General features: G+C 56.7%; 1 protein-coding gene across 1 annotated transcript; it reads left to right on the top strand.

Moving 5' to 3' along the window:
* The first annotated feature begins 6000 nt into the window (after positions 1 to 6000).
* On the top strand, positions 6001 to 12499 carry PPIF (peptidylprolyl isomerase F). Its single transcript, XM_084903730.1, has 6 exons — positions 6001 to 6293; positions 7615 to 7645; positions 8138 to 8226; positions 9768 to 9864; positions 10339 to 10414; positions 11564 to 12499. The coding sequence occupies exons 1-6, from the start codon at positions 6102 to 6104 to the stop codon at positions 11697 to 11699; spliced, it is 621 nt and encodes a 206-aa protein (XP_084759856.1). The 5' UTR covers positions 6001 to 6101; the 3' UTR covers positions 11700 to 12499.
* The last annotated feature ends 3684 nt before the right edge of the window (positions 12500 to 16183 follow it).

The following is a 16183-nucleotide window of genomic DNA, read 5'->3' as shown; positions in this document are numbered from 1 at the left end:
CCATCCACTCACCCCATTCACCCTTTGCCACCACACTCATTCATCCACCTACCCATTACTCCACCCATATCTATCGCCATCACCATGAGCTGAGTGAGGACAGGTAGTAAAAAACTGAGATGGTGGCAAAATTCCTGAAATGAACATGACCCCCAAGGAGCTTGGGACCTGTGGGAAAAGCACAACATACACAAAATCCTCAGCAGATTTCTACCTATCCTCATGCTGCCCCAAAATCCACAGCGTTCATTCATGACTCTGAAACTTCCATTCATTGGTCCTGTGCTGTGGCACTCCCAGGTAGTCTCCTTGCCACAAGTCTGAGTTGCAAATAGCAAAGGTGATTCTCACCTCCCTCATTTTAGAGACTTGCCTTTATTGATGAAGCCTGAGATGGCAAGCAGCCCTGGCCCAATATTAGCTTAAATTCTGCTTGTAACCAGCCTGTACTCAGAGAAGTATTTCCCAGTTGGGAGATGGGGTACCTCCAGGGCTGATTGGCCATCAGTAACGTTTGAAGGCTAGGCCTGTGGGACCAGCAGATGGCCCAATCTTGAAACAGATGGGTAGGCAGAGGGCCTGAGCAGGAGTTTCAACAATCCAATAGCACTGCCAAGAGGGGACTAGAACAGGGAGTGGGGGTGAGGGTGGGGGGTTGGGGTGGAGGCACAAGCTGCCACGCAGAAGGGTGGTCTCCTTCCAGGCTAAAGGCAGGGGTGTGTGTGCTAGCTCTCTGTTGCTGGTTTCGGGTCAAGCTGGGGCCTAAGACTTGAGGTGAGGCCTGGGCTAGCAGAAGGGAGGGCAGAGAACTTGTCCCCCTTCTGGGGTCCCTCATCTAGCCTCCAGCCACTGACTTGGCAAATGTACCTCAGCTCCCAGGCTGAGCCTCTGCCTGTCCCTCCCCTGACCTCTTCCTAGGGATACTGGCTCAGGACCAGCACAAACAAACGGAGAGCCCACTGGCCTGGCCTGCCTCCTCTCTGTGATCTGACCGCCGAGCCCCTGGCAGGCCTGGCTGCCACCCTGCCTGCACAGCCTGCCCTCCGAGGACACTGGCCCTTTGTTGGAAGACAGCTCGTGGGGACAGCCCCGAGGAGGGGCTCCCTGAACAGGCCATCCTGGTGCCAGGCGGGACCGGAGCCTTTGCAAACAAGGCCTCCTACTCAGAGGCCTCCAGGGCGGGCCGGGCCATGCTCTGAGCAGCAGTCCCACCGCAGCGCCCGCTCCCCACCTCCCTGCCCAAGTTTCGCCCCTCACACGGAGACCCTGCCAGCTCTGGACCAGAGCACCACATCTTCTCCTGCTGGAGTGCCTGAACCTGCCTCTCGTCCCTCCACGGGCAGAGACAGCCCCAGACCTCCCCTCTGTGCATTCTTCTCCCAGAGCCTAGGGGTGACAGAGACCCCTGACCCGAAGCCAGCCCCTCACAGCCCCATGGCTGTGCTGACCGAGAGGCGGGCCTGGGCTGAGAACACTCCCACGCCTTCTGTGGCGGACACAGGGTAAGTGCTCTGCCTGCAGCATCTTGTGAGAGCCCACCATAACCTGCAGAGGGGGACGGACAAGAGCGATGGAAAGTGGCCCCCCAAGGCCACCCAGGTAGTCAGCAGGCCCAGGTGTGAGTCCAGCTGTTGACTCAGAGCCCCTGTCCCCCTGTGGTCGCTGCAGTGGTGGAAGGTGTCAGGTGGGAGGTAGAGGCCTTGATGGTCAACTCAGGAATCTCTCCTCATCCCGCAGGAGGCGGGCCTTGTCAGTGGATTTTACAGGGGAGGGGTGTTCGTTTTAGGATGATCATCCAGAAGCAGTTTGGGCAGAGGGACCAGAGAGGAGCAGGCTTGATAATCCAGCTGGCAGCATGGGGGCACCCTGGGCTCTCTGTTTGGGAAAGAATCCGTGTCTGGGGGGGAGTGAGCCTGGAGGCCACCTCCTCGGACAGCCCCTGTGACTGCGTGCAGTGGGGATGGGAAGGCCTGGCCGTTTCAGCCCCAGAGGGGCTCCTGTGGCCGGGAGCTCCCTCTGAGGGGGCCCAGGCCTGGGCAGATCTGCGTGGAAGTCTGGACTGTCCCTGCGTCCTGCTCCCCTCCTGTCTCTCACAGGCACACCCACACCTTTCCCAGGAAACCTGGGCCTCAGCCTCTGCTTCCCAAGCCCCCTGGGACCTCAGCAGCAGTGGTGGGAGGGAGAGTGAGGGGCGGGCAGGGCGGAGCTGCATCGCAGTGCTTCTGCTTACCAACGCTCAGCCTGGGACCCCATCAGCCTGTGGGAGCCCCAGTTTCCTCATCCGAACATGGAGTTAATTATCTCAGGAGCTAACAGTCTGTCCCTCGTGGAGTAGTTGTGGGGATTCCATGACTGAATGAAGGCGAAGCCCTCAGCACAGTGCTTAGGTTAGGAATGCGCACAGCTGTTAAGATTTTAGCATTTGACCTGCTTGCAATGAGTAATTTGCTTTACTGTAAGCTCTGAAATCAGGGGCCAGGTTGATCTCACTCTCCAGCAAATCTAGAACAAATCTAGCTCGAAGCTTGACAGAGTGGGTGCTCCATAGAGGTGTGTTAGTCTCCTGCCTGCCTCTCCTTGCCTCCCTGTGCTCTACTCAGAGCATGCTCTGCCCAGCCCCATGTGGTTCCTGGAAGCTAGCAGAGAGAGGCTGATGCGTTCACACTGACTTCGTGAAGGCTGGGGGTGCTGGGGGGACACCCAGAGAGTGCAGTGATCCAATGGGATTTTCTTCTGGGGTCCTTGACAGATGTTCTCCTGGACCCCCACATCCCTCAAATGGAGCCAAGAGATGAAGTCCAAGGCTCCTCCCACCTCAGGCACACAGTCCCAGCGACTGACACTGGCAATGACATTCATGAAAACCCCGCCTGTGCCCACCCCCAGCCCCTCCTGGAAGGCTCTCCAGGACACAGAACATCACAGCCCACGACAACCACAGCATCTGCTCCTGCCACACGTGGGCACCTGGGAGAGGCTCACTCAGCGACACCGGTCATCATGGGGCACTGTAACCGCCCTTCCCTGCCTTTGTCCTTCTGCAGCCCTGGGGCGAAGCTCAGCCTGGCGCACAGTAGGTGCTCTGAAGACATGTCTGCTGAGTGAGTCTTGCAAGAGTGGAGAGGAATGTGACCGTAGTCCCAGTACTTCTGGTCAAGTGACTGTGGGCAAGGTCCTGTCCCTCAGCCCTGGTTCTCTCCCGTGCACAGTGCAGATCAGAGCTTGCAAACTACTGGCCCAGAGCGCCCCAACCCCCCCCCCCCAAGTTGTAGAGATGTTGTTTCTGGTTCATTCGGTGTTTAATTTCATTTATAATTAGTTCCCAACATTTAAGCATTGGCCCTGTGAGGGCTAAGGACTGGTGTTCCAGGACCCACGGGTGACGAAAACCCTGGATTAGCAGCACCCTGGCTAAGAAGCCACTGGGGCTGAGTAATGGAGAAACTGCTGTTTCTGAGGATGACACAGAGCCAGGTGAGTGCTGAGACCTGCCTGACCACCTGGGCCACGGTCCCCAGGGCTGGGCATTTTCAGTTGATGGCTCAGCCCAGGCACCGTGCCTCTTCCTGATGCCACTGAACCCAGTCAGCAAGAGCTGGCCACACCGCCGAGCCTGTGGGGGAGGGAAGCTTTCCTCTTTGGAAGAAGGAAATGGTGATGCTTGGGTTTCTGAAGATGGTGGAAGGAGTAGCACGAGTGAAGGAAGCCGGTCCTCGGTCCAGGTGCTGGGGACCGGGGGTGGGGGTGGGGTGGGGGGAGACATCGCACCGTCAATGGATCACCAGTTCTAGCTATCCAGCAACGTCAGACCTCAGCCTGGTCTCCAGGGCCCCCTGTGCTTCCCCCACCTCACCCCCTTCTAAGCCTTTCAGCTCACGGTCAATGTCACAGCTTTTGCTTGAAAGTGCCCTGATCTCCCCTGGCTCTGGGCTGGTTTTGACTCATTGCCCTCCTCTTCACATCTTTGTGTCTCTGCCCCTCAAATGTGATCCCCCAAGCAGCTATCTCCCCGTTCCTGTCTTCCACAGCCGCCTGGCTATTTCCTCGGCTTCTGTCTTGCTGTGCTGCCTATTCAAGGCTTGTTTCCCTTGCCTTTCTCACCCAATAACCAGCTCCTCAGTGACAAGGGAGAAGGCCTTGACATACCTGATCGTGGAGTCAGACAGATTACAAGTGAATGAAGGCAGCTCTCCCCAGCTAGGGCTGCTCATGCTTCAGTGAGTGGGGATAAACTGCGGCCTCCAGGAGCAGCTTGATAAGCGGTACCATGAGGGCGGGTGAGCTGAGGGCCTGAAACGGATGCGTGGGGTGATTCCTCTCTTCCTCTTTCACATTTACAGTCGGCCCTGATACCGGGTAACCTGGGAGATGAACTGGGGGACCCAGTGGGGCAGGGAGTCAGCAGGCTCCCCCTTCAGGTCACAATTGTGAGAAAGGGAGAGGCATTTCCCAGGAAAGAGTGAGGCCCCATCCTGAGCTGACCGGGAGAGCTGGGGCTTCACCGAGTGACTGAGTCCTCCTCGACCAGGAATACAGAAAGCGGACTGCGGACCTCCATAAAAGGCGCGAACTAGCATTCTCACACGGCTAGGACACTCTGCTCTGCCTTCATGACGTTGCTCTGGTGCTGCCCAACCCGTTCCCAGGAGTTGGTTCCGTCTGGCAGGAAAGCCCAAAGTTGGTCCCGCTCAAGTCCACCTGCCTCCAAATCTGGCTCCCACCCTCGTCTCCGGCCCCTCAGGCTTCTGAGCCCCTGCAACGGAGCCCCATTGCTGTCTGAGCCCCACGCCCTGAGCAAAGACTGTTTAGACTCTGCCCGTCCCTGGCGGCATAGTCCTTAACAGGTGACAGATTCCTCTCATTCATCTTATCCCTGGAACAGATCGGGAAAAGGCAGAGTAAGGATTATCATCACACCCTTATTCTCATTCTTCAGAGAGGAACACGAGGCCCAGAGCGGTCTGAGAGGACTGGTGCAGGCTGGTGGTGGGGACTGCAGGGTTTCTTCAAACCCTGGACAGTGCTTTCCTCTCTCTGGACCCCAGTTTCCCACCTGGAGGGTACAGAGGCTCTCCTAGGACCCTGGCCTGTTAATCACTTGCTGTGGGCCCCCATGCCTCCCAGGCCTCTGTGAAGTCCACCTCAGCATGTGGGGTCAATCCTGCCACCGGCAGTTCCTCCCACCCAGTTCCCTGTCTCTTCCTGTCTTGCTTTTTCACTTTTCCCTGCACTCCCTATGCAGTGACCCCTGTGCAGTCAACAAGAGGTCTGTTTTGGGGCAAGTGGGGGTGAGAAGGGGGAGAGGGTAAAGAGGCAATGTACAAAGACCCTGAGACCTCAGACCCAGGGGGAAAGTTATGAACTTGGGTGCTGCTGTGAGACAGAGAGGGATGGGAGAGACGCAGGAAGCGCAGAAAACATGTTCCAGTTTTGCAGGAAGATCTGACCTCTAGAAGCATGTGCGGGCAGGACAAGCCTCTTGGTCACCATGGGAGCTGTCTCCTCCTGCCACTCCTCACTCTATCGGCCTCTCACCCACCTTCCTTTGACTGACTCTCAGTGCCACTATTTCCCTTGGTCTATGTCTGCAGGGCCAATGGGGGCGGAGGGGGGCAGGGAAGGGGGACGCCCTACACAAATGTAGACATTTTTGTTACAGTCAGATAAAAACATACAGATGCTCATATTTTGGAGTTAACCACTTTTTTAATTTTTCTTTTTTTATTCTTTTTAACCACGTTTTAACATTTGTTCTCTTTTTAAAGTTAATCTATTGGGACTCTCACAAAATGGAACTGGTCCCCTTTCTTCGCGGTCTTACCTGTCCTCAGGTCTCTGGCCCTGGTGAAGTTCAAAGGATTTCAGGCTCTGCCGCCCCACCAGTCGGCTGCATTTCTCACCGAGGCCGGCAGGGGTCGCCCGCGGACAGACCGAGAGGGGGCGGGGCAGGGGCGGGGCGGGGGCGGGGCCACGAGCTTGCGGGACCAATAAAGGCAGCGCGCAGCGGCGCGGGGATTATACCTCCCGGTTGCGTGTGACCTTCGCGGCCGTTTCCTCTGCCGCGGGAACATCCCGACCCGACCCCACCGACCCGCATCGCTATGCTGGCGCTGCGCTGCGGCTCCCGCCTGCTCCGCCTGCGCCCGGTCCCGCGCTCCTCGCCGCTGCGCCTCCCCGCGGCCCGCACCTGCAGCGGCGGCGGCGCCCGCGACCCCTCCGCCGCCGCCGGGAACCCGCTGGTGTACCTGGACGTGGGCGCGGACGGGCAGCCGCTCGGCCGCGTGGTGCTGGAGGTGAGGCCAGACCGGACCGCGCCGCACTGCGGGGGGGCGTCCTCAGGAGGGCCCTGCACCCCGGACCGGCGCGGTGCCCGGCTCTCGGGGCGCCCTGGCCTCCCCCTCCCGGGCTCTGGCCTCAGTTTCCCCACCTCTGGGAAGGGGCGTCGGATCGGCCTCCGCTCTCCTCCGGGAACTTTGGAGAAGTGGAGGCGGGAGGAGGGGGGAGGTTATGTGTGGACGGGAGAGCTCAAGGTCAGGTCGTAGCCTGTGAGGGCCCGGCCCACTAGTCCGCCCGGGGGGAGGGGAGGGGAAGGGTTCCCCGGCCGCTCCGTGTCGGAACCTGGACCAGAACTGCGAGGTGGGTAACGGGGGTCCGGATCCTCATGGCGCAGGGGGCCGGCCTGGGCGCGCACGTGGCGGCCTTTGCCCCGGGCGAGCGGGGACCTGCCCCGCCCCCACCCGGCCTGCCTTCGGGCTCCCGGGCCTCCGGGCTCTTTGGTCACCAGCCACCCCTGTGCTCGGGCTTCTCAGAGGCCAGGGGCTCCCGGTCGGCGGGCTTCCCCCCAGGCTCTGGGGAATGAGTGAGGTGGTTAGGAGCACCGCCCGCGCGTGGTGCGGGGCTGCGGGGCTGGGCAGGCGGCGGGCTCCAGCCACCAGGCGGACCCCGATGCTGAGTCTGGGCAGTGTGCCTGGAGCCCAGTTCCACCCCCAGCCGCCCTTCCAGCCAGTTCCTGCTCCTGATTCTTTGGGCCCTTTTTAAAAAATGAAAGCAAGAAGCAAAGTCCTGAAGGTAACAGCGGGCAGGTAGCAGAAGCTCCGTGTGACCTTCAAGCTTGGCCCTATTTTGAGCAAAGGGGGCTCAGTGAAGCCTCAGCTTTCTCTGCTGGAACATGGAGATCACCGTTCCTGCTCCCGTTTACTTTCTTGGTGTCTTTTGAAGCTGGAGGACAAGGAGACCAGCTTGGCTAGGGCTCCACCCTCTCCTTTTTCCCACCCCTCTTGCCTCTCTCCGAGCCTCAGTTTCCCATCTGCGCATTGAGAAGCGTGGACTGGCTCCTCCTGGGCCCTGAGGCTGATGCTTTGGGCTCAGCTATAAGCCCGGGTGGCCCTGTGGTCTCTCCGGACACATTAGGAAACAGACTGCCACCTCCCCACCAAGAATTCAGGAAGCAGCTGGCAGAAATGATAGTTGCTAGGCTGCCTCCTACCCGGCACCGGGAGTAACAGGAATGGAATGGCACGTGTTGATTTCTCAGTCTCCCTGGCCTCTGTGGAGGTTGGGTGTGAGAGGTTCCTTCACTAACCATCTTCTCTCATCTCTCCTCTCTCTCTACAGCTGAAGGCAGATGTCGTCCCAAAGACAGCAGGTAAGCGAGGGGCAAGGCCAGGGGGTGGGCTGCCAGGAGGGGTTTGGGCAAGCAGGCCCAGAACCAGACGGGAGTTCCGTGTGTGGCTCAGCCACTGTGCCCCTGGGGCCGCCTGCTTTCCCTGTGGGAGCTCAGTGTTGGCCCTGCCACCTGACCAGTATCAATAGAGGGCACGTGTACGTTTCCCCGGGACAACTTCCTCCCTGGTGGTGTCCGGTGTGACAGGCTGGTGGCTCACTACCTTGAACTCCCTACCCCGCTGGCCTGGTGCTGGAACAGCGAGGATTGTTTGCTGCCACTGAGATCAGAGAGGGAGATGGCATGTCCCAGGTCACAGCCAGAGCAGACTTGGGGCGGGCTAGGGTCTTCCATGCCCTGCTTGCCTGGGGGGAGGAGAGGGGAGCTTGAGGGGATGCTGGCTGGAAGGAAGTACCACCCTTGGGGCTGAGCTGAGGCCTGGCCTGCTGACCTGCCTCTCCCTTGCACCCTCAGAGAACTTCCGGGCCCTGTGTACCGGGGAGAAGGGCTTCGGCTACAAAGGCTCCACGTTCCACAGAGTGATTCCGTCCTTCATGTGCCAGGTACCGGGGCCTCGCTGCTCAGGGTCCTCCTCTGCGAGGGGCAATGGGGGCCACTTCACAGCTGTGTTCTGAGGGGTGATGGGGAGCATGTGCCTGGTGCTTGGAAAGTTCTGAGTAGAGGGCAACTGGAATTACTCTTCCTGGCCTCTCACCCTATCTGTGCTGCCACAGCCCCTCCTGCCCCAGAAGTTAAGCAACAGGGCAAGTGGCAGGTGGCCCTGCCCTGCTGGTTGGGAAAGTTGGGCCTGTGGAGGGAGCACTGGCATTGGGTATGGACGTGCGTGGGAGGTGGATCTTGAGGCTTAGAGGACTAGTGTGTACAGTCTGAGGTGCCCTGTGTGTCACAAGCCGGGGCATGGGGGAAGAGGAAGAGGAAGAGGAGGGAGGGAGAGCACGAACAGGAGCGTGCAGGTCTGGGCTTGGAGCTTCCATTTTCAGAGAAGAGCATCTCTCAGTTGGGTGAACATGTTCTTTAGTCATATATCCTGCCCATTTGTCAGAGGCGTCAGTATTGCCGTGTCAGGTTTTAGGGAGCTGTCGACTGCAAGAACTTCCTAGGGGTCAGGACCTGTGCTTCCGTGGAGATTGTCCCTTCTAGGGCAGGAGGCTGTGTCCTGAGCCAACGAGCCCAGAGGCAGGGCATGGAAGTCCCTCCGCCCTGGGGGCCGGAATCATATGGCAGCGAGGGGCAGTGGTTGGAGCAGGGCTTGCTGATGTGGTAAAGTAGCCACAGGAGGGGCAGCGAGGGACAGGCGTGGCCAGGCCCTGTGGCTTTCTGCTTCAGAGGCTCCCAGGAGCTGCAGTGGGTGTCCTGAGCCGGGCTAGCGTCTTCCTCTGAACAGCGGCCTACAAGGCGGGCACTTCCAAAGCTGGAGGCTCTCGGAGGCTGAGGTGGCCGCACCGAGGGGCCCAGACCAAGGTTTAGAGTCATCCCTCTTCGGGAACACCTTATTGGCATTTGTGGATGCTTCAGCTGGGCTGGCCAGGTTACCCCTGTGACCTGAGAAGACCCCCCTCTCGGGAAAATGGCAGCAAGCCCTGAGGTGGGGGCCTGTCCCTGCAAAGGCACCGGGGAGCCAGGGAAAGACCGGGACAGGGAGGGGCTCAGCATGGGAACTGGCTCTGTGCCAGCTGCTGCTCTCCACATTCCAGACCTGAGGTCGGGCCCCTGGACACCTCCCTGCTTATCCTCTAAGACTTGTGGGTAGAAAAGTCTGGGTCAGTAAGAATCTTCTTGTCCTTGGTTGTTAAGTCCTTGGAGGGTTGTTTAAAAACTTCAGACAAAAAGTGAGTCATTCGGAGGTCAGGAGAGTTATTGTCAGAATTATTGAAGCTTATTTTACTTTTGCTTATTTTCCTTATTATTTTGTCAGTCCTTATATAATTGGATGTTTTTGACCCCTTTGCCTAAGGCTTCCAGCGGGTGGGCCTGGTGGGTGGGTTTGGGGGGGCGGGGGTCTCTGGTGAGGCGAGGGCTCCCAGCACTGCAGCAGTGTCCCCCTGGCGCCTGGCAGCCACTCAGAAGGTGCTCTGTGCTACAGGCTGGCGACTTCACCAACCACAACGGCACAGGGGGCAAGTCCATCTACGGAAGCCGCTTTCCCGATGAGAACTTCACTCTGAAGCACGTGGGGCCAGGTGAGTGGGGGCCGCGTTCCCTGGTCCGAGTGCCCAAGCTCTGACCCAGCCTCCGCCGTGCCCTGCAGGCCTGGAGGCTGCAGTGTGACCCCTGACAGCTCTGTCCGATCGCACGCCTTCCTTCAGTGCTCAGTTGGCTGGGTTTGCCTTCTGAGCTCTCCATTTAAAAACCAACTATCCTTTGGGAACTTGGTAAGGGTGAGGGCCTTCTAGCCAAACCCCCCCAGCATTGTGTCGTCTCTAAGACCCAAGGTGCTTGGTGAGAAGCTTGGAGTCAGTGGGTCCTGCCTGGCTCTACCTGAGAGCTTCCCAGCCCTCTGCTTCCGTTGGAGGCGGCCGGGGCTGCTCGTCCTCAGGGCCTGGTCCTCCTCTGGCTCAGGTGTCCTTATGTCGTTTGAGCCACCTGCTCTCTGGAGTGACATCCAGGTGAGATGCTTCCCGGGGCAGCGAGGCTCACCCCTGCCTATTTCTCAGGTGTCCTGTCCATGGCAAACGCAGGCCCCAACACCAACGGCTCCCAGTTCTTCATCTGCACCATCAAGACCGACTGGTGAGTTCCCGTTCCTGGCCCCAAGCATGAGGGGCAGCCTGGCAGTGGAGGAGGGGCTGTGTGCTTTGGGAGGAAGGTGGTTTGGGGCTGCACTGTCTGCTCTGGGATAGTCGCCCTCCCGGGGCTGTGCATCTGTTTGAGAGAAAGAGGAAGTTCCTGAGAGGATTGAGGGAGAATGTGGGTGGTTTTTGCAGCTCTTGCAGTCAGCTGGAATTTTCTCGGTGTGTTTTGCACACACATAAAAAGTACATTCAGGAAGTGCTGCGGAACATATCAGACCCCAACGTGGCCTGTCCTAGAAGCTGTCCCCACTTGCCCGGGGTACGCTGCTGTTCCCCAGGCTCATCTGGGCCGTGGGGAACCGCTGTGGTAGACGTGTGGGTGTCACCCCGTTTTCATCAGGCATGAGCAGAGGCCTGCAGGCAGCCCAGCCCCCTGGAGCCCCTTTTCCCACGTGCCTGTGGATTTTAGGGAGTCTTCCCGGCAAGGGATGCGTTTCTCTGCCAAAGACCCTTGTGTTCCAGCTCTGGGGCACCTGAGGTGGAGGGGACAACAGCTGGCCAGGGGCTAAGACTTGCATTTCTGAGGACTTTGGGGAGACCTGGGTGAGGGTAGATCCTAGTTGTCTCCAGCCTCCAAGCCAGAAGGGCCTGGTTGTCGGGCTGGGCAGGAAGTGGCTGGCTCCCCTGTGGAACCCTCACTGGGCTCTGAGGTTCTGCCCATGGCTGAGTGGCCGTGGCCCTGCTGGCACTGGACAACGCTGCTCTTTAGATTCTCTCTGTCAGGTTGAGGACTGCTCAGGACTCAGTCTCACACACTTGTTACCTTGGCTCTCACCTCATGACTTAAAACAGACCCATTTACACAGACCTTTTATACCTTCCGAGTGGCTCAATATTCTGAGCAGAGCAAGAATAGCTCCGTCTTCCTGGGTGAGGATACCAGGCCAGTCACACATGTGGGGCCCTGAGGGAGGCCCTCAGGGACTCGGCAAGGCTGGTTAATCCCGGGAGCGATGGGGAGCAGCTCCCCCTTCTCAGTGTGCGCCCCTTTCAGAATGGCTGTTTCTGGTAGATAGTGCCATGAGCAGGTGACCGTGATGTTGGCTGACATTGCACTGTTCTTGCTTCTGTCCGCTTGTCCTCACAGGCTGGATGGCAAACATGTTGTGTTCGGCCACGTCAAAGAGGGCATGGATGTGGTGAAGAAAATAGAATCCTATGGCTCCAGGAGCGGGAAGACGTCCAAGAAGATTGTCATCACGGACTGCGGCCAGTTGAGCTAACCCTGTGGCCGGTGCTGGGCCTGCAGCAGCTGCTCCTGGGTGCTAACGCACCAGGTGGCTGCCTCGGGCTCCGGTGGAGGCCTCGCAGAGTTACCTGTGCTTGCTCCATCGCCATGTGCTTGGAGGAGGAGGCATCCGGACGTCTGAGCTCCCTGGGCCCCCAGGCTGCTTCCTCAGTGCCCGCCCTTCAGGACCCTGTCCGGGTCCCCGTTGTGGACATCATGTCACTACTCATCACTTGACTAGCCCGAGTACACGTGTGCCTTGGACACTGGGGTGGTGGTGATGGGTTCTGATTTCTGCCTTTTCCTTAACCAAGGGGGAAAGCCAGATGCTGCAAAAAAAGGCTGTGAATGTCTGTAATGATACCTTCCTAACAGGAATAATTTAGTTAACACGACTACCTGGAGATGAAGCTGTGACACTACTCCATGCTGTGAGGTGGCCTCTGGAGGCAGGGCTTCTCTGAAGGGTCTCATGGCCCAGGCCTGGCCCAGCCCCTGTGAGTCCTGGCGGCCTGCTGCTGTTCCTGAGGAGAGTCCGTGGGGCGGAAGCAGATGAACCTGGGAACCAGGCCATTGCGAGCTGAGCCTAGTCGATGTGAACCCCTGGGTGCAAACTAGAAAAGGCCCATGAGTGCCGTGGGCTCTGGGAGAAAGTGTATTTCCTGGTGGGCTTTGGTTTGTCTATTTAATAATTTAATCAGTAATTTGATTCTACTGATTATGTGTATAGTAGACTTCAGGGACATATATTTGTGTTCTCCTTAAATGTGAAAAATAAACCCTATTTTCTATAAAGACTGGTGTGTGAGCCTCCTGTACTGAGTTACCCTGTGTCTGCTGCTGTGCCGAGTGAGGGCGTTTCCATGGTGTCAGTCATCCCAGCCACCACGAGGGTGTTACTGCCCTCTCATAGGTGAAGGAATGGGCTCAGAGTTCAGCACCCACAGCCTTTCCAGGAGCACTGCTTCCACCCAGCATGCCAGCCGCCCTTGGTGACAGCCTCAGTTCTCAGCTCACAGGGGAACAGGAGCGCTAACCACCGGGTGAGGGTCCCATGGATGCACACAGAGCGTGGCACATCTTAGCAAGGACGATACTTCTGTGTGTCAGGATTTTAGAGAAGGCTCAGTCATCTAAGGTTAGGCATGGACTCCACTCTCTGAGACGTGCCATTTACATTTGGAATAGCTTCTAGGTGTTTCTGAATCCACAGGGGAGGCAGGCCAAGGGGGTAAGAGGAAGACTAAGCATCCCTCATCAGCCAGCTGTGGCACAGTCCACACAGTGGAATAATCACCTTTTATTCATAGTGTGAAAGGAATTGCCTGTCAGATCACGTGTGGTCACATGTCCTGATAGTCATTTTGAGGTCAGCAGCTGGATTGGGTCACTGGGCAGATGGGGCTGTGAGTCGGGATTTGTGGCGTCACATGTTGACACAGTCCATGGAGTCATGGCTGGATTGTGTCATGTGGTGTCATGGAGTGTTTCCATGAAGTCAGTTGGTTGGGAGCTCAGCCCACCCAGCAGTTTTTAAACAATGAGAGCCTTAGGGGTCCTCAGCCCCGAGGCAGGTTCTGTCTGAGGCTTTTCAGAAAGCACAGGCCTTCGTCCTCAGGTCACACACATCTGAGGTCACAGCTTCAGTCCCTGCAGTTTCCCCTTGACCCCCGGGGACTAGGGACGCAGAGGAGCTGTTGACAAGTTTGAGGAGTGCCCTACCCTTGAGGTGTGACCTGCTGGCGCGTTTTGATTTCCGAGGTGGGTCTCGGTGTGTGGTGTGTCCATCCAGGGGAGTCTGATGTATGGGGACAGGGCCAGTGTGCAGGGATTTCCTGAACAGTTTCCTGAAAATGGGGCCATTTACACAGCTCCATTCCCAGCATAGGAACCGGGGCCTTGTCTTATATGAGCAGAAGCCTAAGCAGCACACAAGGAGGACACTGACGCACTGCTGGCGTGAGGTACCTTAGGCATGAAAAGGCAGTGAGTCATGCACATACTCTCAGAAATCAATGATGTGGTGCCGTGTGAACATGTGTGTAAATACCTGGAATCACATTTTTCTCAGACATTTCACAATGACTTCATTGCATCGTTTGCTTACAGTAAACTTGACACATTTGAAGTGTATAGTCGATGACTTTACACTTAAAGTCATCGACTATACACTTAAAATGTATACATACACTAAGGAACCACCACTCAAATTATAGGACAATTCTATCTCTCCAGAATGGACCTGCCTGGCCCTCCGAGGCAGCTACTGAAGGAGAGATTAATTTTGCCTCCCCTGGGATTTTGTCAATGGAACCACAAGTTTTACTTTCGTGTCTAACTTCTTAGTGTAGCAGGGGTGAGAACGGAGAGTTTCATAGCCCCTGGGCTCTGTGGGATGCTGTACTGGGATGAGCAATGCCCACCGATGTTTCTCGGGCTGGTAAGGCCTAAGCAAAGCTCCCGGAATCGCAGGGACTGATGAAGAATGCAGATCCCCGCGCCGCTCCTGACGCCTGCTGAATACAGAGTTCCTAGGGTGGCATCTAGGACCCTAAATTTTTAAATAACAAATCTGCTAAAATGAGACTATGTGTGTGTAGGCCAGAGAGGCAAGATTGAAAGGGAGGTCATGGCTCACCACTCGAGTCATTGTTTACTTCTGGGCACATACCTGCTGGATGCTCTGAGGGTCTGAGGAGACCCTCTACCTACCGTGTTTCCCCGAAAATAAGACATCCTCCGAAAATAAGACCTAGCACAACTTTGGGAGAAAAAATTAATATAAGACACTGTCTTATTTTCAGGGAAAACCAGGGTAGAAAGATGCCTCACCCTAGGAGTCAGCACTCTCGGATGGAGGCAGCTGTGCCCTCTATGGCCCCGAGGGCAGCTGCCACTGCCTCCGTCGTGGGCCGCATGTGAGGGAGGAGTCCCACGGTGGCGCCTTGGCTGTTCCCTTACCATCACGGAGGAGTGGGCCCATGATGGAGAGAATTTCTCAGTGAGTGAGAAATGGGGACCAGAAGTCAGGTCCATGTTCAAAGCCCACTGGAACGGGGTAGGTAGAGAAAGTCTTGGTTCCACTCTGCACCCCAGATCCGTCTCAGCTTTTATTGTAGAATTATGATGGTAGTATTATTATTTATTATTTGTTATTATATTGTAATGGTTAACCTGGCTGGACCACGGGGTACCCAGACATTTAGTCAAATATTATTCTAGTTGTGTGTGAGGGTGTTTCTGGGGAGATTAAAATCTAAAGAAAGCAGGCTGCCCTCCCTAATGTGGGTGGGCTTCACCCAGGCTGTCGGCCAGTGAGGAGGAAAAGGGAACCCCTCCTCCCTGCTGAGCTGGGATGCAGATTTCTCTCCTTTGGACTTGAACTGAAGCATCAGGTCTTCCTGGGACCTGAGCCTGCTGACTTTTGGACCTGAAGTTACCCCAGGGGTCCTCCTGGTTCTCAGTCCTCCGGACTTGGACCAGAACTTACACCACTGGTCCTGGCTCTCAACTTGCTGCCTGCAGGTCCGGGGACTTCTCAGCCTCCATAATTTCATGAGCCAATTTCTCATAGTAATTTTCTCTCCCTCCCCTCCCCCATATTGGTTCTGTTCCTCTGCAAAACCCTGGCTAATACATATATACTCATTTCTCCTACTTATAAACCAAAATGTACTTGTAAAAATTCAGATGTTATATAAATAAGTCATATAGACAATTAAATTACCTATAGCCCTATTGTATTAGTAATTGGTAATTACTAATTGCATTTGCTTAGGATTTAGAAAGGATTTATTCCTATCCCAATAAAAAGAGAAGGCTGAATAAGTAATAAAGTCATAACTTCCTTTGAGTTCATCAGAAAGGCAACCTGGTGACGTGAGTTCCAAAGAGGGACGAAGCCCTAGAGGGAGAGACAGGACACGAGGAAGGTGCAGCCACAGGACAAGTGGGTGAGATGAAGGTGTGGCCACGGGACAGTGGGTGAGGTGGAGGTGTGGCCACGGAACAGTGGGTTAGATGAAGGTGTGGCCACAGGACAGTGGGTGAGGTGGAGGTGTGGCCACCGGACAAGTGGGTGAGATGAAGGTGTGGCCACAGGACAGTGGGTGAGATGAAGGTGTGGCCACAGGACAAGTGGGTGAGATGAAGGTGTGGCCATGGGACAGTGGGTGAGATGAAGGTATGGCTATAGGACAGTGGGTGAGATGAAGGTGTGGCCACAGGACAGTGGGTGAGATGAAGGTGTGGCCACGGGACAGTGGGTGAGATGAAGGTGTGGCTATAGGACAAGTGGGTGAGATGAAGGTGTGGTCACCGGACAGTGGGTGAGCTGGAGATGTGGCTATAGGACAGGTGGGTTAGATGAAGGTGTGGCTATAGGACAAGTGGGTGAGATGAAGGTGTGGTCACCGGATAGTGGGTGAGGTGGAGATGTGGCTATAGGACAGGTGGGTTAGATGAAGGTGTGGCCACGGG

Source organism: Pipistrellus hanaki (assembly GCF_964339955.1).
Source record: "Pipistrellus hanaki genome assembly, chromosome: 14".
NCBI lineage: Eukaryota > Metazoa > Chordata > Mammalia > Chiroptera > Vespertilionidae > Pipistrellus > Pipistrellus hanaki.
The sequence above is the reverse complement of the archived record's forward strand: the minus strand, read 5'-3'. Positions and strand labels throughout refer to the sequence as shown.